We start from the raw sequence: 27,920 nt of genomic DNA on the forward strand, positions 1-27,920 counted from the left end.
AATTTTTGAACCAACGCAAAAGAGAACGAGGAAAAATGTGCAATTTTTTAGTGTTAATTTTTAGGACAATTTATTTCATTTCAATTACCGCCGCGAACTGGATAATTTTACATTTTTCAACCCAAAAGATGAAGTATGGCCACAAAGTGTGCGAAACATCCCATAGTTGGTTGTGACCAGACAGGGTTAATTTTTTTGCCCACATCCAACAGACAGGTTGGGAGAAAGAAAGAGACCGAAGTGAAACAGAGCATTCCTACCACTTGCTAAAGTTCAAACCAACCCTGCACACCAAGCCACGTGATTGTATTTTAAAATTTAAAACTCAGCTTCTCCGATTTATTTCGGTTATTGTTTCTGTTATCTTATCTCACTTACCCACCCAAGAGAGCGCTAATTTTCGAGAAGAAATCACACACACACACAAGCATGTCTATTCGCGATGTCTACATTTTTCGAATTTATTACGTCCTATGTACAGCGGCCTTCAACCATTTTGCTATAACAACATTTATCAAATAGAAAGTTCTAAAATTCGCTTCACCTAAGATTCGATTTTCATTTCCACGAGGGACGAGGGCGAGAGGGAGGGGTGGGTGGCAATGAATTTTCACGCCACGTGTTTCCTGTTTCATGGGGTGATCGGGTCGGAGGAAGTTTTGCAACATCTTCTAATGTCAGATAGTTTAATTATATCAGCGCCGGGGTGCTGTTCGATGCACGACGCGACGCGCGTTTAGTAGTTGCTCCCGATCGTACTAGCGTATCACGGTGGATTTAGGAAAACTTTTGCCTACAAAAGAGAAGAGAGTATGGAAAGGAAACACATTAAAATCTAGCCATACATCGACCACACACCCTACATTAGACTACAAAATCTTCTGCTGTAAATTCTGTTTTATGTTTTGTGTAGATGCCGATTTTGTGTCAACATGAAACATGGCGAGAGTAGTAGTAGTACTTACCTTTCACCGGGACGTGATTCGAGCGGAACAGAGGTCCAAAGGAAAAAACACAATTAGTTCACGTTACAAAACTAGCGAATTTGTTGCTTAACACAATTAGGGTGCAAGAAACAGCTATGATGGTTCGCCAATTGGAGAGCATACACGTAAGGGGGAAACACAGGGCGGTCTACGGGAAACGGTTTCATTCGGTGCAGATGTATGATGGACGGATGAGCACGAAGATGTGAACGATAAACGCAATGGAAATTATGTCCAAAAACAAAACAGTAGAAACAGGACAACAGAAGAACCAGAAGGAATGGACAATTACATACGACACGGGAATTACACAGGGGGGTTTTATGTTATGAGAGAAAAAGTGAATTTGGTCCCTCACATCTTTTGATTTGTTTTGCATTTCTCAACAATTGAATACCAATCGAATGTCCCAATAACTGTTGATGTTTATTCACTTTCAAATCAGCTTTCGTATCACATATCATGCAGGATTGTTTTTGTTTTGTAACACTAAAACCAATTTCGGCGACGATGGATGGACGTTTTGGATTGGTTTAACAACTCGCACACCTCTCTCTCTCTCTCTTGACCTATCTAAACGTATTGGAAAATGATGAATAGCAAAAGCCCCACTAGTCGCCAATTTCAAACCCACTGCCCCAACAGCTATCCTTGTGGAAGCAATATTGTAAAAAAAAATTAAAATTTTTGGTAATTTTAATCTCATTACAGAAACAAAACAAACCAGTCTAAAAGAAACACTTTAACGCTTACTGTTAGGTAGAAAATAAACATAGAAAATAATATCATAAAATGTTTCTAAAAACAGGGAATGTGTTAGCTTGGCTCGATATTTGGTATTATCAGCAAAATCGTTTGCTTTTGCCAACTCAAAATAAATGCAAATTTCACAACCTTCTGAGCCGTGTTTTGGAAGGTAAGGGTAAGTAGTAGTAGCGGTAGTAGTAGTAGTAGTAATAGTAGTAGCGTTATCCTTTAGCTATGTTGTGAGATCTGATTGTGATCCCTGACTGATCTTGCCTGACTGACACAAGAATCAAATGGGGGAAGGAATTGTGATTAGCTACTACACGCGAAAATTGCGATCGATTGCTATTGGGTGGTGGTGGTGTGTGTGATTGTTATTATTGTTACAGAGAAATGGTTTGGCTTGAGTAACAACAAGTGCGACATTTCTCTAGAGCTTTGCCCATGGTGTCCTAAAATGAAGGAACGGGGAGAGAAGAGAAAGAAAAACGATAACGTAAAACTCATGTTCGCACACAGCTGAATCCTTTTTTTTTTTTTGGCGGGGAAAGGTGATGGTAACGGAATGTCGTTTTAAACAAAACAAATACTAAAAAGTAGAAACATGCATAACATGATTCAAGTGTGCTTCTTTCTTATACCCCACGTTCATGAGTTAAACGATGCTGTAAAGAGCCCATCATAAAGCTGATTTGTCAAGCATACAATGTGATTTGAAAGCGAAAAGCTAGTTACATTCTTACTCCCAAAGCTTTTTTCTATTGCCATTTTCATTCACCATGCCACATGCCACGATAGTATTAGGGTAGAATTTCCGAATTTTGATCCACAGCAAGCAGTAATTTTCAACAACAAGCGTCCGAATTGTTCTCTTCCAATTTAAAAAATGAACAAATTTTTCACACATAAACTGAAACGATTATCAAAGCATCACATTTAGCGTTTGTTATAAATAAGTCCAGCGGCTACGAAGTAATAAGCATTGCTATTGTTTGCCCATAGTTTATGCCATATCATTGCCATGCACAAGATGATATGTCTATATTTGTACTTTTATCTACGACTTTAAAGCTTCAAAGCAAAAAGGCACTTCTACCCTACAAACGCATCTGCAGCACAAACAGATAAAACACGAGTTGTAAAAACAATGATGATGGGAGATTGTAAAACTGAGCCTCTACCTAAATGGAAAAGAATCATAAATAGGGTAACACTTCTGAGGAAAACGAAACATATTATTAATAACGCTGCGCTTATTTACCACAAACATAAACTTAAATTAAAGTAAAATGCACAGTTTAAATACAAACACATCGGCAAAATCATATATTAACAGCGAATGTACACAACGATCTCGTACTATATCCATGCTTATTCACATTTACTTGTTTTGCTTCCGGGGTTTCTAGCGAAATTACACTAAACACGAACAATAAACAAACATATATACTCTAAATGCGACCGCTCCCTCTCTCCCTCTCTCTGTTCAATTACCTAACAACAACCCGCACACATCTAAGCGGTTTATCATCATCGTGATGTCACACTACTATTGCAAATTAGCCACAAAACTGTACACAAACATACGCGCAAAAAAATAAGGCAAAATGGTAGAATGGTAGAGGGTCTACTACACCCCGTGGCGTTGGTGGTGTTATGATGAACAAACGTACCATAGGACTGCCATATACGCATTTTGTAAACATATTATACACAAAGCGATGTTACAGGAAAAGAAACAATGAAGTGAACTAATCGCATTTCTGTGTCGGAATTTAGAACAAATAAAGTATGTAAATGGAAGAGGGGAAACTTTAGAGGAGAAAAATAACATAGAAAATCTCAAAGAGTAAATTACGAAAGATAAAGAACGGGCAAGAACTTTAAACTGTATCGAAAAAACAGTGCAACTGCAAAGATGCTAGCGAAGAAGAAAACACAATGTCTGTGCACAAGAGTTAACAACGCCTACTACGCACAAAACCGGAGGGAGGTGTTCGAGTACAGTTTGCTATCTGCCTGACTGACTGACTACCGTAGTTAGTCGCTGGATGTTGCATCCATACTTGGTTTAACAATTTTGTTTGGTTGGTTCAGATTTGTCTACACACAAACACATACACTCTCTACTGATATCTGCGCCGGGTGCTGCTGTGCTGCTAAAGTGTCGGATTATATCCCTAAACGTTCAATTTTAAGGCGTTGCCCCATCTACGGGTCGCAAACAAACAATTGTATGCTTATCTCTCTCTCTTTTTTGTGTGTGTGTATATAGATAGTTCAACAAAGCTCATCTCTACGGCTACCACACAGCAACCCGTTGCGCATCTAACTCTACTCTCTCATCTCTTGCTTGACTTGCAATTGCTTCCGTTTGTACTCGGAAACACTCGGTTCTCGGTTTTTGTTGCTTTTGTCTTTTTTTGCTATTGCGCTGACACAAAACGCTACACACACTCCAGGCATATATTGTGAGCCAATTTTGGTCGATTTAAATGGCGTGTTTGGGCCAGCACATTATTGTTTGTTTTTGGTTGCGTGAGAGGAGAAGTAGAAGAAGAAGAGGAGAAGTTCGACTTACATGTGCTCCGGGTGGTTGCGCAGACAGTCCAGGAATCCTTGTGGCTTCACCGCACCGGTGCAGATCTTGTGGATGGCGGTAAATAGTGGGAATCTACAACGAAACGAGCGGATTTATTTAGCTTGCCATCGTCTCGGAGAGGAACATTCGCCCAAAACACTCACTTATCCTCCATGCCTTTGCTCTTCAGCATAAAGTTCACCTCCTCGGCAGTGATCGGGCCCTGCAGCTTCTGTCCATTGAGCATCTCGTTCTCCAGCTCTACGATCGTTTTGCCCGTCTTCACGAACGCTTCCGACACCTTACGGTTACGGCCACCTGTTCTCAGCGGGAAGGGAGTTTGCACATTAGTTTCCAGCCATCACACAACGACACCACAATCCAAAATGCGAAAATTCACCGTAACACGTAGTGATGAGATCAGCAACGCCGCAGCTCTCGAAGAACGTCGACAGCTTGCTACCCGGGTAGAACACATCCACGAACTTGATCATCTCCATCAGACCTAACCGAATGACGGCCGCCTTCGTGTTGTCGCCCAGTCCCATGCCATCGACGAATCCGGCACCGCAAGCCACAATGTTCTTGAGCGCACCGCAGATCTCGACCGCATCGACATCGTCCACCACGACCACGCGGAAGTTTGGCGTCAGGAAGAGATCGCGCAGGGTTTGCGCAATCTTCATGTCCCGGCAGCCGATGGTCGTCTCGCAGAACTTCTCCTCCGCTACCTCACCGGCCAGATTGGCGCCCATCAGCACCGAGCACGGGATCTTCAGATGCTTGGTGATCAGGTGCGAGATCAGCTCCATGCCACCGCCCTCGGCAACATCGAAGCCCTTGATCAGGGACAGACCGACGGCCGTCGGCTTGATTTTGCCCAGCAGCTGCGTGCCCAGTCCACGGATAAACTGGTGCGGCACGACAAAGATCAGAATGTCGGCATCCTTGGCAGCTTCCACCACATCCGGAACGGCGACCTAGGGCAATAGGAAAGAAGAAGGGGAGCAAACACCAGACACACATTAAAAGGACCCAATCATTATCAGTAGGAAGTATAATTTAATCCGAGAGCATTAGTTTAAAGAAAATCAGAAGGCAAACCTTCTGCCAATATGTCAAATTATCGTTCTACTGGAATCAAAGAAGTCAAAAACTCATCGATTTATTACCCTAAAAAAGCACGAACAAGCTATGATCAATCTATTCGTGACCGGCATGTTAAACAATACATCTCACCCGCTTGTCTTTGCTTACAGCATAGCATTGGCTTTTTTCCTAATGTCGAAGGTTTAAAAATAAACTCCGTGCCCACGCGAGTGAAAATGCAGCTGCACAGCCAATGCACAACGTGTTCGTCTCGCACAGTTCTCCTCAACCCTCCCTCCCTTTGTCTAAACTCTCGCTACGCCGCTCAATCATTATGTCGGCACGGGTTGACGAGCAATAGATGTGGTTCATTGATCGCTACACCACCGCCATGTGTATGTGTGTCCGGAAAAAGACATTACGCTTGCGAACAAAGAAACAAGCGAACGATCCGTCTTCGAAAATGGCTCCGTATGATAATGGCTGGCTGGCTGACTAGGCGGTGGTGGTGTTGCTGCTATTTGCATACATTTGTTTGATCAATTATCGTTATCGTTGCTTCCTTTCTTTCTGTGCTGGTCTTGCTCTTGTTTTGCTGCTGCTCTCGGGCGACACCTCGAGGGCAATTCCTATTTAAACACCACTGTCCCCTTACATCATCACTATTCATCGGACTGTCGAAAAGCCCGGGTTGACACAAAATGCTTTGACAGCGGGCGACAGCGGGTGGTCGCCGGGAAGGTTAATGATAAGCGCGATAAAGTCGAAACAGGTTCCTTCGCAAGGTCCATTTTGTGCTGGGCAGGGTGGTTCCAAATTCCAACCGAATCACTTTTCACGCTCGGCGGACGAACGGAAAAAGAAAGACAAGACTGACGAACGGAATTGACCGAGGGCACCCTGGGTTGGACTTGGAGGCGTAGAGTGATAACCTTTCCTTTGCTCACAACAATCACCGGCCGTGTTGCTTTGCTACTACATTTCGGCGGAATGGTCGGCGCTTATGTAAAGTGAGATTTGAAAGTGATTGTGTGCTTCTGTCGGTGAAAGTAAAATCGTCAAACAATAAACAAATCAATCTGCAAGGCAGGAGAACAGCGCTGACAGGAAATATATTTCCTTCGTCATAATAATGTCCAGGAAATGATCGATGTTAGCAGCATACTCTAGTTAGTGGCCTTCCCACTTCACTTTGAGTGGATATGAGCTGGCAGCAACGGAACGAACAGCGCGCCAATAGTGCACACTTGAGGTCATCCATCTAGCTAGCGGGCATGCTTCCGCATCATGCCACGTGCAGTCACGTGCAAGCTTCTAGTGCGCTTAATTGCCCTACTACACACAACTATCCAGCGATGTGTACGTCTGTGGGTGTGTGTGTTTGTTGCAAGAGAACGAGAACTCACACACTTATACGCGCAACTGTTAAGATAAATGCAGTCGCTGTGTGATGCAGTCACAGTCGTTCGTACATGCATTCACACTCCGCCGTGGAAGATCATTCAACATTGCCGCGCTATAAGCCATGCTCATTTAAAACTCATTTACTACTACCCTCCCTCCCGGGGTGTGGTGTGTCGGCAGCTTTTTGACACATATTAAATGTGTTTCGACACGTTCCCACAATACATGGAATTATTAATCTTCGAGAGCTCAAGCACGATGAACCTCCCCAGCCGATAAGATAACCGACAGGCTCTCCATAAAAACTGTTTCTCAATCGCAGAACCAACAGCTTCGGTAAACAACCGATAAGCCATTACCTATCGGAGGGGGCAATTAATTATTCTCCCTCCATCGGACACACCTGGCGAGACGTGGAGGTGGGAGGAGTTTGGGTGCGCGTATGGGCGCCCACGCCCACGGACTATTACGATCAGATGGAACTTTGGCACCGTGACAAAGGACAAATACTATAAATACTTCAGGCCCACCGTTCAACCGCGCAACAGGCAATATCGTGTGGCGGGAAAGGGCAACACGCTCCGTTGCAATGCACAAAAACTTACGACGTTCTCGGGCAGCTTGTGTCCAGGCAGATACTTGACGTTCTCGTGCGTCGTGTTGATGATTTCCGTTAGCTTCTTGCCATCGATCATCTCCTCGTACACGTACATCGTGACGCGGTCCTCGAACGTGGCCAGCCGCTTGGCATTGGCGCCCACGATCTTGGCGATGGCCGATCCCCTAGAATGTAGAAAAAATAGACACAAGAGAAACAAGGTTTAATTCCCGTTTGTTGTTGTCCTTTTTTTTCGCGAGTCATATACAATAACATATGTAATCCTATTTGCTTTGGTAGAACGTTTCCCGGCGCGAAACACGCCAAAACATTGCTCATTGGTGGCCGATTGTGGCCGACCTTTTCTATGTTTACTATGACAATAGAATCAGAGCAAAAGAACTTAACCTTCATCAACTCTGTGTCCGTCCTCACTTGAGGAGAGTAGGTCAGCTTGGGGACATCTTTTTTTGCTTTAATTGACTTTTCTTCGTGCGGCGAGATGTAAATACTCCCACACTGACGCGCGCATTCGTAGTATTTTTTCTCCCTGTGACTGTTGTTTTCATTGCTCGAGAATCGTTTCAATTTATCTCGCTTCCTTTACGTAACCCTGACCTCCCGACTGTTGTCGAACACGGTGTGGAGGATTTTTACTCGCTTTACTTTTGTGAGGAAAATTTGCTCACAACAACACAGCGCGCACCGCGATTGCCTTGACATTGGAGCAGAACGGTGGAGCAGAAATGGATATCTAGCACATACACACATGTTCTCGCAAGGATATCACGCCACTGTCAATCACGGCCTACTTCTTCTAGCTATCTGTTCAAGGACTAACGATGTGATGCCTGTTTGGCAGGATAGAGAGGAAAAAAACTGCACACACGCATACACACACACACACACTTTTCCGGTATCTACAGAAGTATGGCGAACACTTACCAGTTTCCGGAACCGACGATGCACACACGGACCTTATCAGACATGGTTGCTGGCGGGGTGAGGGCGGTATCGACTTTTTGCAGCGCACAGAGGAACAGGAACTCAAGAGTACAGGATCAACAGTGCAGGAGGAATGAACACACCACCAGTCGGAAGCTGCGAGTTTTGGGAAATGAAGAAAACGGTTTTATGTAATGCTCGAAATACGAATCCAATCAACCGCCACGGAAGAAGTGGATTCGGGCCGTTCTCGGGCCGTTCGGGTGTGCCGTGCCGTGCCGTGCCGTGCCGTGTGCGCTGGCTACACCACACACCGACCACGTGTATGTGTGCTTTGGTGTCTATTTTGTGCTGTGTACTGCGTTCAGCTGATCACCAGCGCCAAACACACACGATGGACCAAACCACGGCAAACGAATTTGGCGTTTTCGTGTTTGAAATCTTCCCCACCGCAGGAACTTACTTTCGAAACGATGCGTCCTCTTCGCGCAAACAATTGGAAATAAGTGCAAAAAACCATCCACATCGTACGATAAGACAGCACCCAACTCGCCAACCTTGTTTAGGCGCGCTAACGAGCTGCTGACAAGATTATGCAATGGTGGTTGGTTGTCTTAAATTACGTTCCGTTGTGCTTTTGTAATGCAAGGAGTGCATTTTTGTCCCATTTAATGATATTTTATAATAAAATAGAATAAATTAGCCCATTAATACGTAAAGATATCCATTTTCTATAGTAAAACTCCACCTACGACTACAATCACAGCATGCCCTGTGGATTCTTAACAAGCCATGGCCCCTGGGGGAAGCACACACGATTCGGGTTTGACCGTTCGCTGTCAAAATGGCGGTGGCAAGAAACGTCATCGTTGACAATCCCGCGCATGGTGCGTTTGTTTACATCGCTTCTTTATTTTTGCGAAAGCGCTAGCCCGCAGCCAGCACCACACATCTATTAGTATTGTGGGATAAATTCCTCTTTGCGAATTACAATTGTGCTACTGTGCCCGCAACATCAAATATACTACCCAAATAGCGATAGACTCTTTATTCGTTTACCCTAACTTTTAACGCAACGACGTTCTAAACCGCTCCCCACCGACAATCCAATGCAGCGTGGAACAGTTGTTTCGGCGAACACACGGCACGAACACGCAACGGCGAGAACGAGTAATAATACTTACGTAGCAGAGGTTAGTATTGTATCTACCGATTGGTGCTCTATTTCGATTGCAAATCCTTAATTTCCTGCTCAATGTTGGTGCGTGCGGCACTCTCGAAGCGCTCGCTGAACTGCGCCGTCATGTAAATGCTCGGTATGCGGCTCAGCGCTTGCAGTAGCTGCAAAGAAGAAAACACAAGTTCCGCTAAACGCTTCCTGAAGGTGCAGCCGGCATTTACCTTAAGGCGCATTTTATCGTAGGAACTGACATCCTCTGCCGGACATTCGTTACGAAGCTGCTGGGTGTATTGTTTGTACTCTTCCGCCGGGATACTGGCATGTCGGGAATGATAGAGAGCGATAGGGAGCACAACATTAGAACTAACTCTAAACCAGGTGCCCCATCCCCCCCCCCCCTCCATACTAACTCACCCCAGTACTAGCAGGTCCAAGTCCTGAAAGTATTGCACGTCACTCTCGGATAGATCCCCAGCCTCCATCTGCAAGTCTCCCAGCAGTCGCTTTACGTTCGCTTCCAGCGTTTTCTGGAAAGATGATCCGCATTAGACAGATCAACCTGCAGCAATTGCTTGGGGGACTTACATTTTCAATCTGTGCATCGGTAAAGAATTCACCCACTGTCTCACAATTCCGTGCGACACAGTCTTTGTCCGCCTCGAAGTGGTAATACTGAAACAGGGCGGCCAGCTGAATGCATACACTCGCTCCCGTTAGATGAGGAACCTTTCGACGGATCAGCTCGGACTCCGTGTGGTAGTGGCGATGGCTTTGCGCGTACTGTGCCCGAAGCTTGGCCAACCACCTGTCCGCTGTGTCGGGCGCCAGTTCCAGCGCGGTGCTGATGTTTTCCCATATCGATTCCATCGGGTTCTAGTGTGTCGATCTTTCTTAAAATCTACAATAGCAGAAGGGTTACACAAAACGCTAATATTTTAACACTACGTTGGGTGGAGGAAAAGCTATCCTAAAGTGGGTGCAATCTTCTGCCCAGCAAGTTGTCGTGACTAATGTCATTGATTTTGCTTCTTCGAGCCTTTGTGACGGATTGAACGAAGCATGTAGGAGAATAGGACATGCGCACTGCGGTAGAGGTCCTCCAGAAAGGGAGCAACTACTTGCATGTTTCATACTTTTCATAACATGCACTACCGTCTGTCTGTCAGTGTACCATCGCCACCGATCGGTCTGTTTACACCCGAACGAATACAATCTGAATGAGTTTTGTTATTACAATCTTTCCACAACGCGCCAGCATGGCTCGCACTAGGGCGGGCAAGAAGCAGCAATTAAACGGGCCTGCTCAACCACGTCGTAGCACCAAAAAGGAAAAACCCAACACTTTCAAAGCTAAACGGAGAACTAAAAAGAAACCGACAAACCAGCTGGCACAAACCTTCGCAAGCATGGATACCCGGCAGGTTAGTACACGGGAAACGAAACCCCTTTTCATGCCACGCTTCTAATCACCCTTTATGTATTGCAGGCAAACATGAGCCCTGGCAAGATGTCGAAAGCGATGAAACGAAGCTCGAAGGAGAATCTGCGCCGGTTGAGCGCTATTGTGGAGAAACGTCGCAAGCAGCAGGATGCAGTAGTGCATCTCCAAAACATGCCAGTCGCTGTCAATCCACAGAACGGGGGTATCAAAGAGAATAATCGACAAAAATCGGCCCCCGATACGATCGTGATTGAGGATTCGGACGAAGAAAGTGAGCCGACGGGTGGTACGGGTGGTGATGCAGTGGAAAATGCTTCCGCTGATCCTTTGTTTTACGTCGATCGTAATCCTGGCATACGGGAGGAAGATGTTCCACTGTACGTCGTCGGTAGCGATGTGGAGGAACAATCAGCATCACCGAAGGATGGTGAACCAAAACAACAGCAATCATCGTCGGTCAGTATCGAACCGGACCGCCAGTCTGCCACGATCGAACCGGACGAAAGTAGTGTGATTGTGCTAGACAGCACGTTCGATCAAACGATGAACAACAGCATGAAGGACATGAAGATCAACGCTGCTGAGTGTGTAGAACCAATAAAGGTGGACACTGCCGAACCGTGCACGAGTTCAAGCAGTACCAGGACCAATACCAGTGCCACTAAAGTACAAACGAAGAAGAAGATCCGCTCCAACAGTCAAGTTGCCGAAACGATCGTTACCGATGTGATCGATTTGAGCGACTATCCCGATACGGAGCAACCTTCTTGCTCGTCATATGCTGCCAGCAACACCAAAACGCCAGCCTTTCCCACGCTGGATTGTATCCCGCTCGGGTACAGCGCGTCCAACGCTACACGAGCGAAACCCAATCGTCCTCAACAGAAGCCACACACAAATGGCAGTGGTAGCGGTAGTGGTGGTGGTAAAGGTGATGGTAAAGGTGGTGGTAAAGGTGGTGGTGGTGGTGGAAAAGGCACGAATACGAATGATGTGGTTATTGGGTCGGCTCTTCATGTAGAAAAGAAGATAAAGCGGATGGTGATCATTGATGGAAATAATGTCGCGTATGGGTAAGATAGCGCACAGACTGTGATGACCGTGTATGATTGTAATTGTGTACCATTTCTCTTTTTCTTCCAGCCATCTCAATGGGAAGATGTTCTCGGTAAAGGGGTTAGAGCTGTGTATAAATTACTTTAAAAAGCTCGGCTTCGAGGTGACCGCCGTAGTGCCTCAGTTTAAGTGCGTTTTTCTTTAAAGATAGAGCGCAGACGAACGCGAATTGTATTTCAAACACCTTTCTCTGTTTGTTTTTTTGTTATAGGTTAAAAAGGCATCAAAGCACGGACCAGGCATTGCTAGAACAGATGCATCGAAATGGCGATGTAACGCTGGCCCCGTGCAAAAGTCTTCCCGGCCAGTGCTCTTCATCGTACGATGATCGGTAACTATTGCCCAACAAACCCGCAAAACGTGCTTGTATTGCGATCTAATGTTTACATTACTTACAGATTAATACTATCAATCGCCGAACAGTTTGATGGTGTGATCATATCGAACGATAATTTTCGTGATCTTCTTGACATTTCTCCAGGTACTCTCTTGAACCTAGGGGCCGTTTGTTTTGTTCTCTCACTCTCTTTTCTCTCGTACTAATTCGCTCTTTATCTTCTCTTTTTTCAGAATGGCGGCGCATTATAGAAACGCGTGTCGTCGGTTACTCGTGGGTAAAAGACTGCTTCTTCCTGCCGGACGATCCGTACGGACGGTACGGTCCCACGCTGCAACAGATACTGTATCGCACATCGCATTAGAAGATCACGCGAGTGCATTTTTTTTTTTGATAAACCATAAAACTGTGCACTGTTTTCTGTTGGTACAGTGGGAAAAACACACGTTATCAAATAATTTTATTTTCTATAAAAACATCGTGAAACACATTATCTTCTCTTTCTAAAATATCATACGGTATTGAGATTTGTTTATACTGCCGTATCGTTACTACTACTAGTGATCGGTGAATCATTCCTGTTCGTTACCACCTGATCGTACGATGGCGGCAAATCTGTAATGACAAAGAAGCACCGATGTGAATAAATCCTCGGAGAACGGGAAGGTGGTGTTGACCGATTCCCCTTCCTGAATCCATGAAGCACGCACCTCTTGGAATTGTCGTTACAACAATCAAATTCTGGCTCGTGTAGCCACCGTACTGCGGCGGTGGACCACCACGTCCATCGGGCTCGATGCGGATGTGTGTGGCACCACTGTTCAGATCCGAGGCAGGGCGTGCAATACCGGTCGCCCCAACGTTGTTGGGTGTGTTGGAAATTGTGTACACTATAGCCCCTTCCTGCCGTACGTTTGTGCAGGTTGTCGTGGCTAAAAAGGGCATGGAGTGGAGATTAGCCAATGTTGTGTCGCCATTGAAATGCGAAGTATCAAGTCTTACCCGGTGTCGATGTCGAACTAACTGTGGGTTTTATTCGTTTGTCGTACATGTACTGAAAAAAAAGGCAAAAAGGGACGCTCGTTACACTCTCACCCACGCTTTCGCTAATTTCACAACAAATGTTAGGTCCCATCTAACATGATAAACAAAACTGCTTTCGTGCTTTTTTATCCAATAGACACGCTAAGCCAACCGATAAGATACGGGAAACTTGCTTGCTTGCCGCAATAATCTCTGTCAAAAATACCTCTGACTCAATCAACCAATCGGGTTTTGAGGTTCCTGTGCCTAGTCTGTCCATCTCTATTAAGCTGAGTTTTGTTTAAAAGCACTTTGCAACAGCCTTCGTCCACTCACCACCATAAACCAAATGGCCATTATCGTTAGAACGATCACCGGTATCACTATGTAGGCCGCCATCTTTCCGGAAGTACGCCTCGGCGGGATCTTCTCTCGCCCGACTACACCACAAGACTGACCGCGCGCGTGTCTGATAAATGTAGCGCGAACGGAACGGAACCAAACACACACACAGTGGAATGTGATATTTTCTGCGGTAAGGGCGGTGACGGGCGTATTTTATCGAACGTATGTAGAGGATTACCTGAAATACCTGTATGCTCGAAAGGTAAGGTGCATTTTTGAAACGAACCGAGACAGACACGAACAAGGAATTACAATGCTATCATTTCGAATGTAAACTTTCATGCATATAAAAAAAGGGCTTCACAAACACGTTGCGTTTTTTTTTTCTCTCTTAAGCATAATATATTCCCGTCTTGTTTACTGTGTCGTTTACCACACACACGCGCACACGCACACACAAAAACTTCTTCTCTTCTTCCCCCTCGGAGTGAGAAGAAGAGTTTTACAACACAAAAATACAGATATAGATCCTTTTTTTGTTCGGAATTCCTTTCTGTGCTGTTTACGTTTTGTATCATTCTTATTTTCTGCCCACTTTCCATACCCAGGTGCACTGTGTTTGTTTTTGATTTGAAACACATCTCTAATCGCTTTTGCTTTTCCAAGAGAGAGCATCATATATCGATCGTTCCCACAACACACTTGCTTTATACGCTGTTTGTGTGTAGGAAGGAGGGGAGCGTTGTTGTTTTTTTTAAATCCTTATTTGGTAAGTTTATAATTCTTTATTCTGTGACCACCGGCATGACTAATTGTGAATAAGCATTTTCTTTTACCAGCGTGTGTTGTTTGGTGTATAAAGAAGACAAAGGGGAGAAAGAGAGAGGGGTAGAGCGAGAGAGAGAGAGTGCGTGTTGGACAGTGTCAGAGCAGCAGAAAGTTTGAATGTTTTTTATCCCATTTAAAGATTCCATTAGTGGGTCCTATTACTATCGTTCACTTTAATCTACTGATCGTTCTGAATGATCAAGCTTCTTGCAACACATCACACCAACAACCTCGCGGCACACACCGTGGGGGGATCAATTTCCTTTTCGCCGTCAATACAAAAACCAGCACAACGCTGGAGGGAAAGCCTTGCTTCTTCTTTTACATTGCGCTATCTATCGCTAGCTGGTTGAGTGGAATCGTTAGTCTGATCTTGTACTGTTGCAATTCTTTAAAAAGTTAAATAGCTTCCTAACTTGCTGTCTATGTGGAATTGTTGAAATGTTACGTGAGTTCGATCGATCCAAAAAAGCTACCTCCATTCTCATCGCTTTGTACAGCAGAGCTTTGATATTAGTTTAATTTCAAATACAGAAAGCCACAAGTGTTTGTGGGCGGCTCCATTCAAAGCAACGAAGCCGTTGAATCGTCTATCAGTGCAACGACGACCTGTGCCTTGGTATTGGGGTTTTATTTGTGTAAAATTGGGCTTTAAAACTGTTTTCTTCGCTCAACTCAGTTCAACTACTTGCGGACACTCTCGCCAAACGCACGCAAGCCAACGGTCGAAATGAGATCCATACTTTGCTGCGAATAGAAAGTATCATTTGACGGCGTGTTGCGGCGGCTTGTGCGAGTGTCTTCTTGCAGGTTGAGCGAAACCTGTAAAGTGACTAAACAACAACAACAGGTGTCCCCGCGATCTGCAAAATCACAAAGCATTTCCTCTGTTTGTCTTAGCTTCCTTCTTCTACGCTCTCTTCCCTTTTCGACCCGCGTGTATTGCACGAATTTCGCAAGGAAAATCCGCCAATACGCAGGCGACGACTAAACCGTTGCAAATGTTTCCAATTCTCCCTACCTTATTTACTTCGTTGTTTTTGTTTATCTTGAGAGTAGTTTTTAGTACAAAAATTCGACTAGTTAGCAGCAATTGCCTTTTCAAAGAAGGTTAACCGGATGGTGGTGGGGAGTTTTGAGTTTTCTTTCTCTTATCGCAAACGATGTTGCGACGATCGACAAGAAAAACCACACTACTTACACTTTTTTCTATCTAATCAAGGTAAAAATTCCTGTGCCTGTGCCTATTTTTGCATAAATTGCGCTAAATCGTAAATGATCGAAAAAATGGGACGTATGTGCTCTATTATCCTGGTGAGTGAATGCGAGTGTGTGTGTGTGTGTGTGTGTGTGTCTGTGTGTTTGTAGCTAAAAATCACTGCTGCTGTTAACCACTATTGGTACCGCCGTTTGTCGTGTTGTTCTTATGCTGATCTTATATCAAATATATGGTGTTGTACTTAGCGAATGTCTTTTAAACAGAAATCGAACCGTCTCTACGAACGGGAAGAAATCTATCATCTGTTTGCTATCTTCAAATTACGTTCTGCTTTATCTTGCTGCTACCTGCTTAGTTAAGCATATTTGTTTTGTTTTTATATCTCTTCCCTTTAATTTTAACTTTAGAGGAACATGTATACACGAACATGTCGTGTTGCTGTTTATTTCTCTCTCCTTTTATCTGCTCTTGTTTTATATGTTTTATACTTGTTGATTACTGCTATTGATTGATTCGTTTTCATTTGTGTGATTTTTATTCTTTACTTTCCCTCCTTTCTGTAATCTTTTAACATAGTAACATTTGCATATTGCATTATTAGCTGCTCTTGTCAATGTCGTCCATTTTTTAGAGAAAACTTTTACGTCTGTCTCTCGCTGCTCGCTCCGCCATATCGCAACCCTTTACTCCTTATCACTTTATTAAACAATAGTGTATTGCGCCTGTGTGTGTATGTGTGTTTGTAAATATAAAAAGAAAAACCGGTTTACAAATACCCTCTCACTTTCACTCTCTCTCTCGCTCTCTTTTCTTTTTCATATAAAAAATAAGCCATGTTTTCTTAAAAATAATTTAATAAATATACATACTCTAAATGTCTATATATATGGCATATCTGTCTCTCTGCTTGTGAGGGGGGAAATGGATTTGTTGGTGTGTTGGTACTAAACTGTTTTGCGTGGTTCGTCCATTAATCCGGTCTTTACAACCTTCACAGTCACACTCTTTCCATTCGTGTGGTGTACGGTGGGGGGAGGACCGATTTTAAGATTGCCGTTTTATGTGTTTTCTGAACATTTTTTCTCTAGCATTCATGAATTTTATATCATACCAAAGGTGTTGCTTGTACGGGACATTAGTATGTCCTTCCGGTAAGGATTTACCATTCTTAATTTGTTTATTTGAAGATTGAAAGCAAAATTCGTGCATACGGCAGAGAAAAGTCATTCGCACTCGATTATATAGCCCTGCGAGAAATAATATGAGGTGCAGCGCTCTCGTTTAATTGTAAGTCGTCGCGTATTTTTTAAGCTTAATTCCAATGGACTATACACCAAAATATATGTTTTTTTGTCGCATTTCGCTCCCTTCCGTAGGCCCTCTTTTGCGTAGCGCATTCATACAAGCACACAACACACGGCTGGTTTGTCCCTCTGTTTTCGTCAATGTTGCCGTCGTTCTGAAGCACTGTCAGCAGCACTGTGAAGTGTTGTGCGCGATCGTACTAGCATTTTCGTTCACTAGTACTGGCGCAGCTGGAGAAAGACTGCCTAAAAATATCTGCTCTTTCTCCTTTTCTTGTGACCGATGTTGTTACTAATCTCTTATGAAGTATACTGTATGATGATCGAGCATGATGAGCGGGTGAGCGGAACGAGGGAGAAAGAGAGGCTGTGTTTTGTTTTGCTAGGATGCGACAGAGGATAGATGATCGTGAAGTGGCGAGTGGGTAGCGGTGATGCTATGATCGGTTTTGTTTAACTGTCTTTTTAAACCTTACCTAAACTATACTCGACTGTGGCAGTCGCGTCTCCAGCACAGTGGGGGAATCTTTTTGGGGGAATTCAGTTTTTAGTGGACGCCGTTTGAGCTGTAGTAGCAGACCGTAATGGCGGTAGTGGCGGAAGTGTGCGCCTGTGCCATTTCTATCCGGGCGGGGCATATGCATCTATAGGGTGGATCTCCACTCGCTCTCGTTCGCTCTCTGCATTTCCTGACATCCCAGCCACCACACACATTCATCTCGTCCGTATCATCCTTATCATCATCTTCATCGTCCTCGTCATCAATCATCGCTGGCCAATCTCCGGGTGGTAGTAGTAGTAGTAGTAATAGCAGTGTGCGCACACTTTCTTCCCACCGTCCTTTACACCACACTCTAACGGTGAGCGAAACTCTAGAAAAGGCCCTTCTTTTTCTTACCTTTGCCGTCCACAGTTCTGAAAAGGAGTCGGTGAGCAGGGAGGTAATGTTGAGAAATGAGGGAAGAAAAACAAAACGAATTTCATAGCATATAATCTAAAAGAGTATCTAGAAGAATAATCAAGGTAGAGCAAAATGGATATAAAAAGGAGGAAGTAAAATCTTGCAGGATTCGAAAACGATTTAATCAAACGAAGATAAGGATACGGCAAACGGAGACCGGGGCGAGAAGCTAACAACTACTGCATAGCGCCAAAGATAGATAAAGCTATTTCTGGAGGAGTGGTTTTGGTTCTGCGGAGATTTCATGTAGAGGTGTGATGATCTTGACTAAAACTCTAACTACCGAGGTGTTACCTGCCTTGAGGGGAGGTTTGTTGGGTGTCTTAGTTTATCTACACAAAACCCAGGCCAAGATACGAATATCCACATTGTTGATCGTGTTCTAGAGACTTATAAAAGCATATCACAATAGATAATGTTGCACAACACAACAATGCAGGTAGGTAGTAAACGTAAAAGTAAGCAAGAGTTTCACGAGAAATGATAACATCCTCAAAGTGATAGCTGTTGAGTAATGAATTTGTACGGTATAAACATATGACCTTCTGTCACTTGAATTTGTTGCTTGGGAATTGTATTGAGGGGACGAATGAAGGAAACAAGGAATAAAGAAGGAGTCTAGCGCAAGCGTTCAATCAGTACAGACGTTCCTCTCTCTACCAGTTGAGAAATTCAATAACTAAAACATTATGGTCCTTCGTAGAACCGGATAGAATTGGCTATCGAGATAACGACAATTCGTTGCACACGGGTGCATTAGTGGCAGTGTATTGTGCGTTTGCTGTTTCGATACTCGTAGAGAGATTGAGGAAGTGTGCATAACGGCAGTGTATTGTTCGCGCGAGTGTCACAGTGTGAGTTGGACACTAGGACATTCAGTGTGCGTGTAAAATAGCTGTGCGCGTTCGGACAGGCTCATACTTGAGCATACGCATGCGTTAGATCGTGCACTTCACAAGTGGCTTAATTGTGAAGTCCAGATACGCAACATTTGGTGCATCGAGCGTTCAAAGTGTAGAACGTTTTCGGTGAGAAGTGTTGTGTAGCTTCAGTGCGGGAGTGCAAGTGTCCCCACAAAGCGAGTACCTGACTTCCAATTCGTGGAACGTCGTTGGTGGTATCGTTTGTTCCAGTGTAGGTGCGCAAGTTACCTACACACGCACATCGAGCGTTTTCAATCTGTGGAAACGTGGTCGGTGCGATACATTATTGTGTGTCGTCGAACCGCTGCCGTTCGAATTCACAAGAAATTACCAGTGCAGGTTTGCAAGTTCCTGTACAAAGCATATCGAACGTTTTCAATACGTGGAAACGTGGTCGGTGCCAGTTATTGTTTCTGACGGTCAAGCCTCAGTCTTTTGGACGCTTGTTGAACAATACATTGTTCAAGTGTTAGTGAACATTGAATTCAAAGTTGTATGTTTCAAGTGTAGGTGAGCAAGTTCCCTATACACGTACATCGAACGTTTTCAATCTGTGGAAACGCGGTCGGTACGGTATCCTTTTGCTTGTGATCGATCATCAGTCGTTCGAATTCACAAGAAATTACCAGTGCAGGTTTGCAAGTTCCTGTACAAAGCATATCGAACGTTTTCAATACGTGGAAACGTGGTCGGTGCCAGTTATTGTTTCTGACGGTCAAGCCTCAGTCTTTTGGACGCTTGTTGAACAATACATTGTTCAAGTGTTAGTGAACATTGAATTCAAAGTTGTATGTTTCAAGTGTAGGTGAGCAAGTTCCCTATACACGTACATCGAACGTTTTCAATCTGTGGAAACGCGGTCGGTACGGTATCTTTTTGCTTGTGATCGATCATCAGTCGTTCGAATACGCAAGAAGTGTTTTCAGTGCAAGGAGGCAAGTTCCCTGCTTAAGGCATATCGAACGTTTTAATTCGTGGAAAACGTGGTCGGTGCTAACAAACGTATTGTGAACAATACGGTTCGCGCGCGTTATTCAAACGGAGTGAGCGTGTGCGCGAGTGAACAATTCTCTCTTTTCGGGTTAAGATAAAGGTTCGCGCGCGTTATTCAAACGGAGTGAGCGTGTGCGCGAGTGAACAATTCTCTCTTTTCGGGTTAAGATAAAGGTTCGCGCGCGTTATTCAAACGGAGTGAGCGTGTGCGCGAGTGAACAATTCTCTCTTCTCGGGTAAAGCAAAGTTCCGCGTGTGTTAATCCGGGTGTGTGCGTGAGTGTGCGAACAATAAAACCGCGTGGTTTGAACTAATTCTACGGGTAGAGTACGGAACAAATTGAACTATTTTACGAACATTCAGTGTTGTGAAAAGTGTTTTTTGTTACAAGTGAAAATGCCTGGTTCACCAGTTCCAACGACGTCGGCGGCGTTTGAGGAACAAGACGCATCGCATCGTGTATCACATGTGCAAGCTGCATCAGACAGCGATCATGTCCAAGCCAATCCAATACTGAGGGCAGCCGTGGCAAGAGAAGCTTCGGAGAGTGAGTTTGCAGATTTTGAATCAGTAAATTCAAGTCCTACTTTTCCAACAGCAGCAATGCTGGCGGAGAAAAGAAAGCGAATGCGTCAGCATTTCGACCAAAGGCTGGACCGCATTGATCAAGCACTACAGCATGCAACAAGAGCGGATGCCGCTTTTCTGAAAGGATGTGCGTCACGCTTGTCGATGCTATCCACGGAATATGAAACATGGCACACCAACAATTTGGTTTCTTCTTCCAATGCACAGTTCGAACAAGAAGAAGAAGAGTACGCCTCTTTCGAGAACCGCCATTTTGAGCTTTCATTGGCAATTGAAAGAAACTTGTCATCAAGTGTAGTTTCCACACCAACACGCGATACCATGCCACACACAAAACTTCCCGAAATGCGCTTGCCAACTTTTGATGGAAAGATGGAAGATTGGTTACCGTTTCGAGATGCCTTTCTCAGTCTTATTGATCGCAATAAGAATTTAGCCGACGTAGACAAGCTACGATACTTAAAAGGCTCTCTTCAAAAGGATGCTCTTAACGTAGTAGGAGACATCGAAATCACCGACGCAAATTATTCTGTTGCCTGGGAAGTATTGAAATCGCGATTCGAAAACAAAAAGCTAGTGGTGAAACGATATCTTGATGGATTATTTGCGATACCACACATGAAAAAGGAATCATACGAATCACTGATTTCTTTAATTGACAGTTTTGAGCGTGGTGTTAAAATGACGACTAGAATGGGAGTGGCCACGGAAGGATGGAGCGTGCTCTTAGCTCACATGGTCTGCTCTAAATTAGACCTGGCCACACTTAAACAATGGGAAATACATCATAGCTCAACCAATGTTCCCACGTATGACGAGATCATGAAATTCCTTCGCAGCCAAGCAACTGTTTTGCAAGCCATGGCTCCAGACAGGAATCGAACAAGTGAAGCAACAACAGCTGGAGGCAGAATGAAAACCCGCAACGAAGTGTACAGCGTGGTTAAGCCGGCCACAAAGGTTTGTTCATTCTGCAAAAGGGCTTCACATGCTGCGTACCTGTGCGAAGTGTTTCGAAATGCATCTGTGGAAAAGCGACACGAGCTAGTGAGGAACGGACAGTTGTGTTTTAACTGTTTGTCGGCGGGTCATCAGCGAAAGGATTGTTCGTCCGGATCTTGCCGTGTATGTCAGCGAAATCATCATACGATGCTTCACAAACCGAATTCTCCAATTGATCAGTCGTCATTAGCATCAGCGTCATCACTGCCGTCTACATCAAATGCAGAAGCAGCTACACCGGCTTCTATTGTTCAACATTGTGCGCGCAACAATTTCGAAAAAATAATCCTGTTACCAACAGCAATGGTACAAGTAGTGAATGTTGACGGAACACGTATCTGGGCTCGAGCTTTACTGGATGGAGGTTCACAGATCAACATTGTTACGGAACGATTGGTACAGCTGTTGAGAGTCCAGAAGAGGAACGAGCATCATCTGCTTGGTGGAATAGGGAAGGCACAGCATTCGTCTCATCATTCTGTGAGCCTTGCTATCCACTCTCACTGCTCTACCTTCAAGGCAAGCTGGAAGTTCCATGTGCTGCGAGAAGTGACGTGGGACCAGCCAGCACATGCAGTCAATCCGGAAGGATTGAACCTACCGAAGGGAGTGACGTTGGCGGATCCTCATTTCTATGAGCCAGGGCCAATTGATCTACTTATTGGGCGAGAAGGTTACAACGATCTACTTTTGGGTAACATTCTTCGGTTGAATAGCCCAAAACTACTACTGCAAAACACGGAGCTGGGTTGGATTGTCTCAGGTCAGGTAAGCCAAGGTCTAACACACTCTTCCTTAGTGCTCAACGTCATGACGCTGAATGACCAACTAAGCCGGTTTTGGGAACTGGAAGGCTGCTACTCCCCTGCGATGTTATCCGTCGAGGAAGCTGAGTGTGAGGCAGCATTTGTACAAACAACTTCACGAGACCACGAAGGCCGTTTCGTGGTAGCCTTACCAACGCGTACTGAAAGGCTTAATCAACTAGGTGACTCTTATGAAGCTGCATCACGGCGGCTACAATCGCTCTGTAGGCGATTAAATATCGACTCGAAATTGAAGCAGGAATATTCTAAATTTCTACAGGAGTATCTCGATCTAGGACACATGGAAGAAATTCCATCTGACCGCCATGACATTGGAAAGACATATTACATGCCGCATCATTGTGTAGTACGACCCGACAGCCTCACGACTAAGCTAAGAGTCGTATTTGATGCATCCAGTTCTACTGATACAGGGGTATCCCTCAACGATGCACTGATGGTGGGACCTTCAGTGCAAGATGATCTTTTGTCGTTGTTACTCCGATTTAGAGTACCCAGATTTGCGATTTTGGCTGACATTGAAAAAATGTATCGCCAAATTTGGGTGAAGGAGTCCGATCGTCCACTTCAACGCATCCTGTGGAAAGAATCTGCTGATGATAGAATTCGCATCTATCAGCTGAAAACCGTTACGTACGGCACAGCCTGCGCACCTTACTTGGCCACCCGTTGTCTGCAAGCGTTGGCTAAGGAAGGAGAAACAAGATATCCCAGGGCATCCAAGGTCCTCGAGCAAGATTTTTACATGGATGACATGATCACCGGTGTGGAATCTGTTGAAGATGGCCGGATTATTTGCAGCGAAATAAATCAGCTTCTACAATCGGCAGGATTTCACCTGCGCAAATGGGCTTCAAACTCGTCTGAGTTACTGGAGCAAATACCAGCTGAACTACAAATCGAGGGAGATGTTTTGAACATCGATCGCAGCACATCCATCAAGGCTTTGGGTTTAAGATGGATGCCATCATCGGACCAGCTAGGGTTTAGTGTGCCTGGTTGGAAGGAATCAGAAATCATCACCAAACGCATTGCGTTATCAGACTCAGCTAAGTTGTTCGATCCTCTTGGACTGTTAGGACCAGTCATTGTAGTAGCAAAGTGTTTCAGGCAGGAGCTCTGGAAGAACGAAAATACCTGGGATGAACCTTTGGAGTCTGAACGGCAACAATTCTGGTTGCGCTTCAGAGAACAACTCGCTGATCTGACTAGCTTGACAATTCCACGACGAGCAATTGGTGGAACAGTGCGAATTGAAGCTCACGGATTTAGTGATGCTTCCCTACGGGCTTATGGCGCCTGTATCTACATACGAGCAGAATCGTCCGATGGCCAAGTCTCAGTACGGTTGTTATGTGCTAAGTCAAAGGTGGCACCGATACCTAATACCAAACGGAAGAAAAACGTGTCCCTTCCACGGCTCGAGTTGTCGGGAGCATTGTTACTATCACACTTATGGCAGAAGGTGAAGCAAGGGGTGAAATTGGAGCTTAAAATCAACTTCTGGGTTGATTCAACGATAGTTCTTCATTGGCTTTCAAGCAGTCCTTCCCGTTGGAAACAGTTCGTTGCGAACAGAGTTGCGGAAATCCAGCACCAAACCTACAAGATGCCTTGGAGTTATGTGGCCAGCGAGCACAATCCAGCTGACATTATTTCCAAGGGAATGATGCCTTTGCAGCTCATGGATTCCCAACTTTGGTGGCAAGGGCCCTCATGGTTGCATCTTCCAAGTCAAGCTTGGCCTACGAACAAACCCAATACTGAAATTTCCTCGGAAGATTTGGAAGAGCGATCGATTGTAGCCACATCTCAACAGGTACCGTCAAATTTTCTATTCGATCTTTCTTCATCTTACGAAAAATTGGTGCGACTTACGGCATATCTGCTGCGGTTCATGTACAATTGTCAACCGACACACCGCGGAAATCTACGAAAGGGGTTTCTAAAAATAGATGAATTAGTGTCAGCGTCTCTAACGCTCGTTCGTCTGGCCCAACAAGAAACCTTTGCTGAGGAGCTTCGGGATGTTCGTCAAACTGGAGCGGTCAAGCCGAACTCAAAACTGAAAACGCTAACACCTATTCTGAAAGAGGGTATCCTACGTGTGGGTGGTCGTTTGCGAAACGCGCCTGTTTCGTATGAACGCAAACATCCGATAATTTTAGCGTTTTCTCACCCATTGACCCTACTGATTGCGCGTTCTTATCATCGACAATATCTGCATGCGGGACAACAAGAGCTCATATCTAGCCTGCGTGAGAGATTCTGGCCCCTTCGCGTACGCAACCTGGCACGAAAGGTCGTATATGAGTGTGTAAGTTGTTTCCGATCCAAACCAACAACGGCAGAGCAAATCATGGGAGATTTGCCCAGCGAACGCGTAAACCCAGTTCTCCCATTCTACAACACTGGTGTGGATCTGTGTGGTCCATTATTCTATAGACAAACCAACAAGAAGGCTGCTCCAATCAAATGCTATGTTGCTGTTTTCGTCTGTCTTGTGATCAAAGCAGTACATGTGGAGCTTATTGCCGATTTGTCTACTCCAGCCTTCATTTCTACATTGAAGCGTTTCATAGCTCGTCGCGGTAAACCATCCGTAATCCAGTGCGACAACGCCAAAAATTTCCGGGGAGCTGATCGAGCGCTCAAGGAGATGTATGAGCTGTTCCAGAAACAACAACATCAGGATGCTGTTACAACTTACTGCGGAACGGAAGGGATCACCTTCAACTTCATCCCTCCGCGGTCACCCCATTTCGGTGGGATCTGGGAGGCCGCAGTGAAGTCGCTTAAACGGCATCTCAAGGCGACGATAGGATCCAGTATCTTGCGGCGAGACGACCTGGAAACTATCTTAGTTCAAGTGGAGGCTTGTTTGAACTCGCGACCGTTAACTGCACTTTCCAACGATCCAGAGGACCTGGAAATTCTGACACCGGGTCATTTTTTGATTCAACGGGCGCTTACATCGGTCCCTGAGCCATCTTATGCTGAGATTCCAGGCAACCGCCTGGACCGCTATCAACAATTGCAGGAGTATGTTCGGCGGATTTGGAAGCGATGGAATCGAGACTACTTGTCTGGTTTGCATCCGCGTACCCGGTGGACTTCAAGGCGAGACAACGTTCGGGAGGGCACTATGGTCCTGCTGAAGGAGGACAACCTTCCCCCTCTCAAATGGCGCTTCGGCCGAGTGCTGAAGATTTATCCTGGTGATGACGGCTTGGTTCGAGTGGTTGATGTGAAAACGAAGGATGGAATTTACAGAAGAGCCATCACCAAGATCTGCATACTGCCCGGACAGAAGGAAGAAAGAGAGGTTTCGTAATAAGGGTTGAAAGCTACCTTTCAACGGGGGGCGGCTATGTTGAGTAATGAATTTGTACGGTATAAACATATGACCTTCTGTCACTTGAATTTGTTGCTTGGGAATTGTATTGAGGGGACGAATGAAGGAAACAAGGAATAAAGAAGGAGTCTAGCGCAAGCGTTCAATCAGTACAGACGTTCCTCTCTCTACCAGTTGAGAAATTCAATAACTAAAACAATAGCAAAAGCCAACTGTTACTAGTGAAAGGTGCATAAACTGTGTGGAAAAGGGTACATGCAAAGATAAAACAAATCATTTCGAAACGAACTTGATCTTTTCAAAACAACATGCAGCGAAAGAGAGTGAAAGAGAGTTGTAGAGAGATAAACAAATGTATAAAAAAAGAAGGACAACTTGCACACAAATACACACACGCATACATGGAACGAAATGGAGGTGTGCACGTTATCATAGGATACAATCTAAGGCCCAGAGAGGAGAGGGTAGTATAATGTGTTAATGTATAATGGTGTCAATGTGATTCTGGTACTAGCAGGGAGTTTACAGGATGTAAGTTAATTGATCAATACCTCAGACAGAGTGTGTCAAATCCCCCAGATGTCCAGTAACAGAAACAGATGGAGAAGATGGTGTGGTTACAACAAGGAGAGAGCATGAAGAATGCAGGACGAGTATTAAGTATGAATAGAGAAAGAGGGGAAAGTGTGAAAGAAAAAAGCCAGCCAAGAGATGTCAGTTTGTTCGTATGAGCCAAATGGTTTTTAAATGTGGAAACTTTACGTTCATTGCTTCTGCTGTATCATTTATTTTGTGCCGTTTGTTTGTTTGTTTAAGCATTTTCATCTTTCTCCACAGTTTTTGGGTTAAGAATTTCAAAAACAGTAGTTTTGTTTCCTATTGCCTTTCGTACATGTGATTATGTCCTCTTCCATTTTATTATATCAGAACCATCTGCCCTAAATGTGCCCTCCTAAAACGGTGATGTTTTTGTTTAAATGGTTTTGTATTAATTTTCCACTACAAAAAGAGCGTTATAATGATACGGGTTTGTTTGCTTTTGGATGTAAAATAGTAGTAATAGTAACGAGATTACAAAACATACACATAGGACAAATACACGAGGGACGAACCCTGAATTGATGAAAGCACACAAAATTGACACATAAAATTAACCATCCCAACAATGCCTTCTCCGAGATACAGTTATAACCAAAAACGGGTGAGTATTACATTTTCTTTGTAGAGTCGTGGTAATGAAAACATTTAAATCTTAAATCTACTGCAACCTTCTCCACTCTAATTTCCCCTCCTATAACCGTCGTGACTTGTGGGATATTTTCGAAAAAGCTCATAAATCTATACCAAATATGCTCCGCAATCTATCTTCTCTGTATAATACTACTACTTCGCACGTCGCTTTGCTGTACTATAGCATATGCAAGGAAAGCCCTTCTCACTAGAATATTTGTATTCACGTACGCTATATTCTATTGCATATGTGGTTTGATGATCCACTTGGTTAGTTAGGTTTGTGTTGCGATCAATTTCCCTATTCCTTTGACTGGTATACTTATTACGGAGTAAAAGATAGTTGAAGATAGCAAGCGACACACGGTGTGTGCCTCCCTGCGGGAAATATATCGCAATAGTGTGTGTGTCCAGCCAGACTACCAGAAGGAAACTTTACATTTACACTATCCGAGTAATGCTGCTTGCTTTTATAAATGCTTTTGCATTCTCCTTTTTTACCCTTCTAATATATATATATATATATACCAACGTTCCGTCTACCTTTGACTATGTGTCCCACAATGTTTGCCACTCAGCATCCGCTCCACAGTGCTGATAGATATTAGCTTCGACGAACGAGTGGTGTGTGATAGGGATTGGTTAGAGTGCGGTTTATGGTAAGTAATGCGCGTTTACCTTACTGTTTCTTCACCCTCTTCATTTGGTCTACAATTGATCGCATAAATGGGATGAAAGTTACACACAAGTAAGAGTGGTGGGTGCAGAAGAGTAAACAGTGAGGCGAGCTTTAGTAGTACGCTAGTAATTCTAGTGGCGAATGGTGGCTCTTCTTTAGATGGATGGTAAAATGGTGGTGTGGCGACTGCGGTTGGTTTGCGTGGTGATACTTTGATAT

At 44.4% G+C, this 27,920-nt stretch overlaps 6 protein-coding genes across 10 annotated transcripts in view; 2 read left to right on the plus strand and 4 right to left on the minus strand.

Moving 5' to 3' along the window:
* Window positions 1–432: 432 nt before the first annotated feature.
* LOC121591398 (glycerol-3-phosphate dehydrogenase [NAD(+)], cytoplasmic) lies at window positions 433–8,921 on the minus strand. Of its 3 annotated transcripts, XR_006004532.1 has the most exons (8): window positions 8,814–8,921; window positions 8,351–8,506; window positions 7,413–7,590; window positions 4,715–5,294; window positions 4,479–4,632; window positions 4,315–4,407; window positions 966–2,185; window positions 433–793 (listed from the first exon to the last, which is right to left on the minus strand). XR_006004532.1 is itself a non-coding variant. In XM_041911859.1 (7 exons), the coding sequence occupies exons 2-7, from the start codon at window positions 8,392–8,394 to the stop codon at window positions 778–780; spliced, it is 1,065 nt and encodes a 354-aa protein (XP_041767793.1). In that variant the 5' UTR covers window positions 8,395–8,506; window positions 8,814–8,921; the 3' UTR covers window positions 433–777. The 3 variants fall into 3 exon arrangements, 2 of the variants coding, with proteins under 2 accessions (XP_041767793.1, XP_041767792.1); XM_041911859.1 differs by lacking the exon at window positions 966–2,185; XM_041911858.1 differs by lacking the exons at window positions 433–793; window positions 966–2,185 and adding an exon at window positions 2,275–2,643.
* Window positions 8,922–9,228: 307 nt separating this feature from the next.
* Window positions 9,229–12,861, plus strand: LOC121591390 (NEDD4-binding protein 1). Of its 2 annotated transcripts, XM_041911841.1 has the most exons (7): window positions 9,229–9,543; window positions 10,786–10,951; window positions 11,017–12,044; window positions 12,115–12,216; window positions 12,299–12,418; window positions 12,486–12,568; window positions 12,658–12,861. In XM_041911841.1, the coding sequence occupies exons 2-7, from the start codon at window positions 10,787–10,789 to the stop codon at window positions 12,786–12,788; spliced, it is 1,629 nt and encodes a 542-aa protein (XP_041767775.1). In that variant the 5' UTR covers window positions 9,229–9,543; window position 10,786; the 3' UTR covers window positions 12,789–12,861. The 2 variants fall into 2 exon arrangements, with proteins under 2 accessions (XP_041767775.1, XP_041767774.1); XM_041911840.1 differs by having other exon boundaries at window positions 9,229–10,951.
* LOC121592373 lies at window positions 9,572–10,397 on the minus strand. The gene is made up of 4 exons (XM_041913775.1): window positions 10,116–10,397; window positions 9,945–10,057; window positions 9,752–9,845; window positions 9,572–9,691 (listed from the first exon to the last, which is right to left on the minus strand). The coding sequence occupies exons 1-4, from the start codon at window positions 10,395–10,397 to the stop codon at window positions 9,572–9,574; spliced, it is 609 nt and encodes a 202-aa protein (XP_041769709.1).
* The window catches only part of LOC121591386 (septin-7), a 41,657-nt gene continuing 24,114 nt past the window's right edge, over window positions 10,378–27,920 (minus strand). The window contains exons 11-12 of one of the 2 annotated variants that reach the window (XR_006004531.1): window positions 17,620–18,058; window positions 10,378–10,428 (exon numbers count right to left, since the gene is read on the minus strand). Coding sequence is in view for 1 of the 2 variants with exons in the window: in XM_041911830.1 (XP_041767764.1) it covers window positions 18,016–18,058 (43 nt within the window). In the remaining variant the exon portion in view is untranslated. Of the gene's footprint in view, window positions 10,429–14,549; window positions 18,059–27,920 lie in introns of those variants that run through there. The other variant, XM_041911830.1, reaches the window with a different exon arrangement.
* LOC121591402 lies at window positions 12,947–13,880 on the minus strand. Its single transcript, XM_041911862.1, has 4 exons — window positions 13,784–13,880; window positions 13,427–13,478; window positions 13,135–13,356; window positions 12,947–13,039 (listed from the first exon to the last, which is right to left on the minus strand). The coding sequence occupies exons 1-4, from the start codon at window positions 13,844–13,846 to the stop codon at window positions 12,957–12,959; spliced, it is 420 nt and encodes a 139-aa protein (XP_041767796.1). The 5' UTR covers window positions 13,847–13,880; the 3' UTR covers window positions 12,947–12,956.
* LOC121591389 lies at window positions 20,587–26,866 on the plus strand. The gene is made up of 2 exons (XM_041911839.1): window positions 20,587–22,598; window positions 22,697–26,866. The coding sequence occupies exons 1-2, from the start codon at window positions 20,624–20,626 to the stop codon at window positions 22,735–22,737; spliced, it is 2,016 nt and encodes a 671-aa protein (XP_041767773.1). The 5' UTR covers window positions 20,587–20,623; the 3' UTR covers window positions 22,738–26,866.

This window comes from Anopheles merus, chromosome 2L, assembly GCF_017562075.2.
Source record: "Anopheles merus strain MAF chromosome 2L, AmerM5.1, whole genome shotgun sequence".
NCBI lineage: Eukaryota > Metazoa > Arthropoda > Insecta > Diptera > Culicidae > Anopheles > Anopheles merus.

What these genes read in the sequence shown, in the direction of transcription:
- LOC121591398 (XM_041911858.1), bottom strand. Translation starts at nt 8,394, where the DNA reads ATGTCTGATAAGGTCCGTGTGTGCATCGTCGGTTCCGGAAACTG. An exon ending in ATCGTCGGTTCCGGAAACTG is followed by an intron (nt 7,591 to 8,350) that starts GTAAGTGTTCGC and finishes TCTACATTCTAG; the next exon opens with GGGATCGGCCATCGCCAAGA. An exon ending in TCTCATCACTACGTGTTACG is followed by an intron (nt 4,633 to 4,714) that starts GTGAATTTTCGC and finishes CGCTGAGAACAG; the next exon opens with GTGGCCGTAACCGTAAGGTG.
- LOC121592373 (XM_041913775.1), bottom strand. Translation starts at nt 10,397, where the DNA reads ATGGAATCGATATGGGAAAACATCAGCACCGCGCTGGAACTGGCGCCC. An exon ending in TTGGACCTGCTAGTACTGGG is followed by an intron (nt 9,846 to 9,944) that starts GTGAGTTAGTAT and finishes CCGACATGCCAG; the next exon opens with TATCCCGGCGGAAGAGTACA. An exon ending in ACGATAAAATGCGCCTTAAG is followed by an intron (nt 9,692 to 9,751) that starts GTAAATGCCGGC and finishes TCTTCTTTGCAG; the next exon opens with CTACTGCAAGCGCTGAGCCG.
- LOC121591390 (XM_041911840.1), top strand. Translation starts at nt 10,748, where the DNA reads ATGAGTTTTGTTATTACAATCTTTCCACAACGCGCCAGCATGGCTCGC. An exon ending in GGAAATAATGTCGCGTATGG is followed by an intron (nt 12,045 to 12,114) that starts GTAAGATAGCGC and finishes TTTTTCTTCCAG; the next exon opens with CCATCTCAATGGGAAGATGT. An exon ending in GCCGTAGTGCCTCAGTTTAA is followed by an intron (nt 12,217 to 12,298) that starts GTGCGTTTTTCT and finishes TTTTTGTTATAG; the next exon opens with GTTAAAAAGGCATCAAAGCA.
- LOC121591402 (XM_041911862.1), bottom strand. Translation starts at nt 13,846, where the DNA reads ATGGCGGCCTACATAGTGATACCGGTGATCGTTCTAACGATAATGGCC. An exon ending in TGGCCATTTGGTTTATGGTG is followed by an intron (nt 13,479 to 13,783) that starts GTGAGTGGACGA and finishes CTTTTTTTTCAG; the next exon opens with TACATGTACGACAAACGAAT. An exon ending in TAGTTCGACATCGACACCGG is followed by an intron (nt 13,357 to 13,426) that starts GTAAGACTTGAT and finishes TGCCCTTTTTAG; the next exon opens with CCACGACAACCTGCACAAAC.
- LOC121591389 (XM_041911839.1), top strand. Translation starts at nt 20,624, where the DNA reads ATGCTGGCGGAGAAAAGAAAGCGAATGCGTCAGCATTTCGACCAAAGG. An exon ending in TGAAAGGCTTAATCAACTAG is followed by an intron (nt 22,599 to 22,696) that starts GTGACTCTTATG and finishes AAATTTCTACAG; the next exon opens with GAGTATCTCGATCTAGGACA.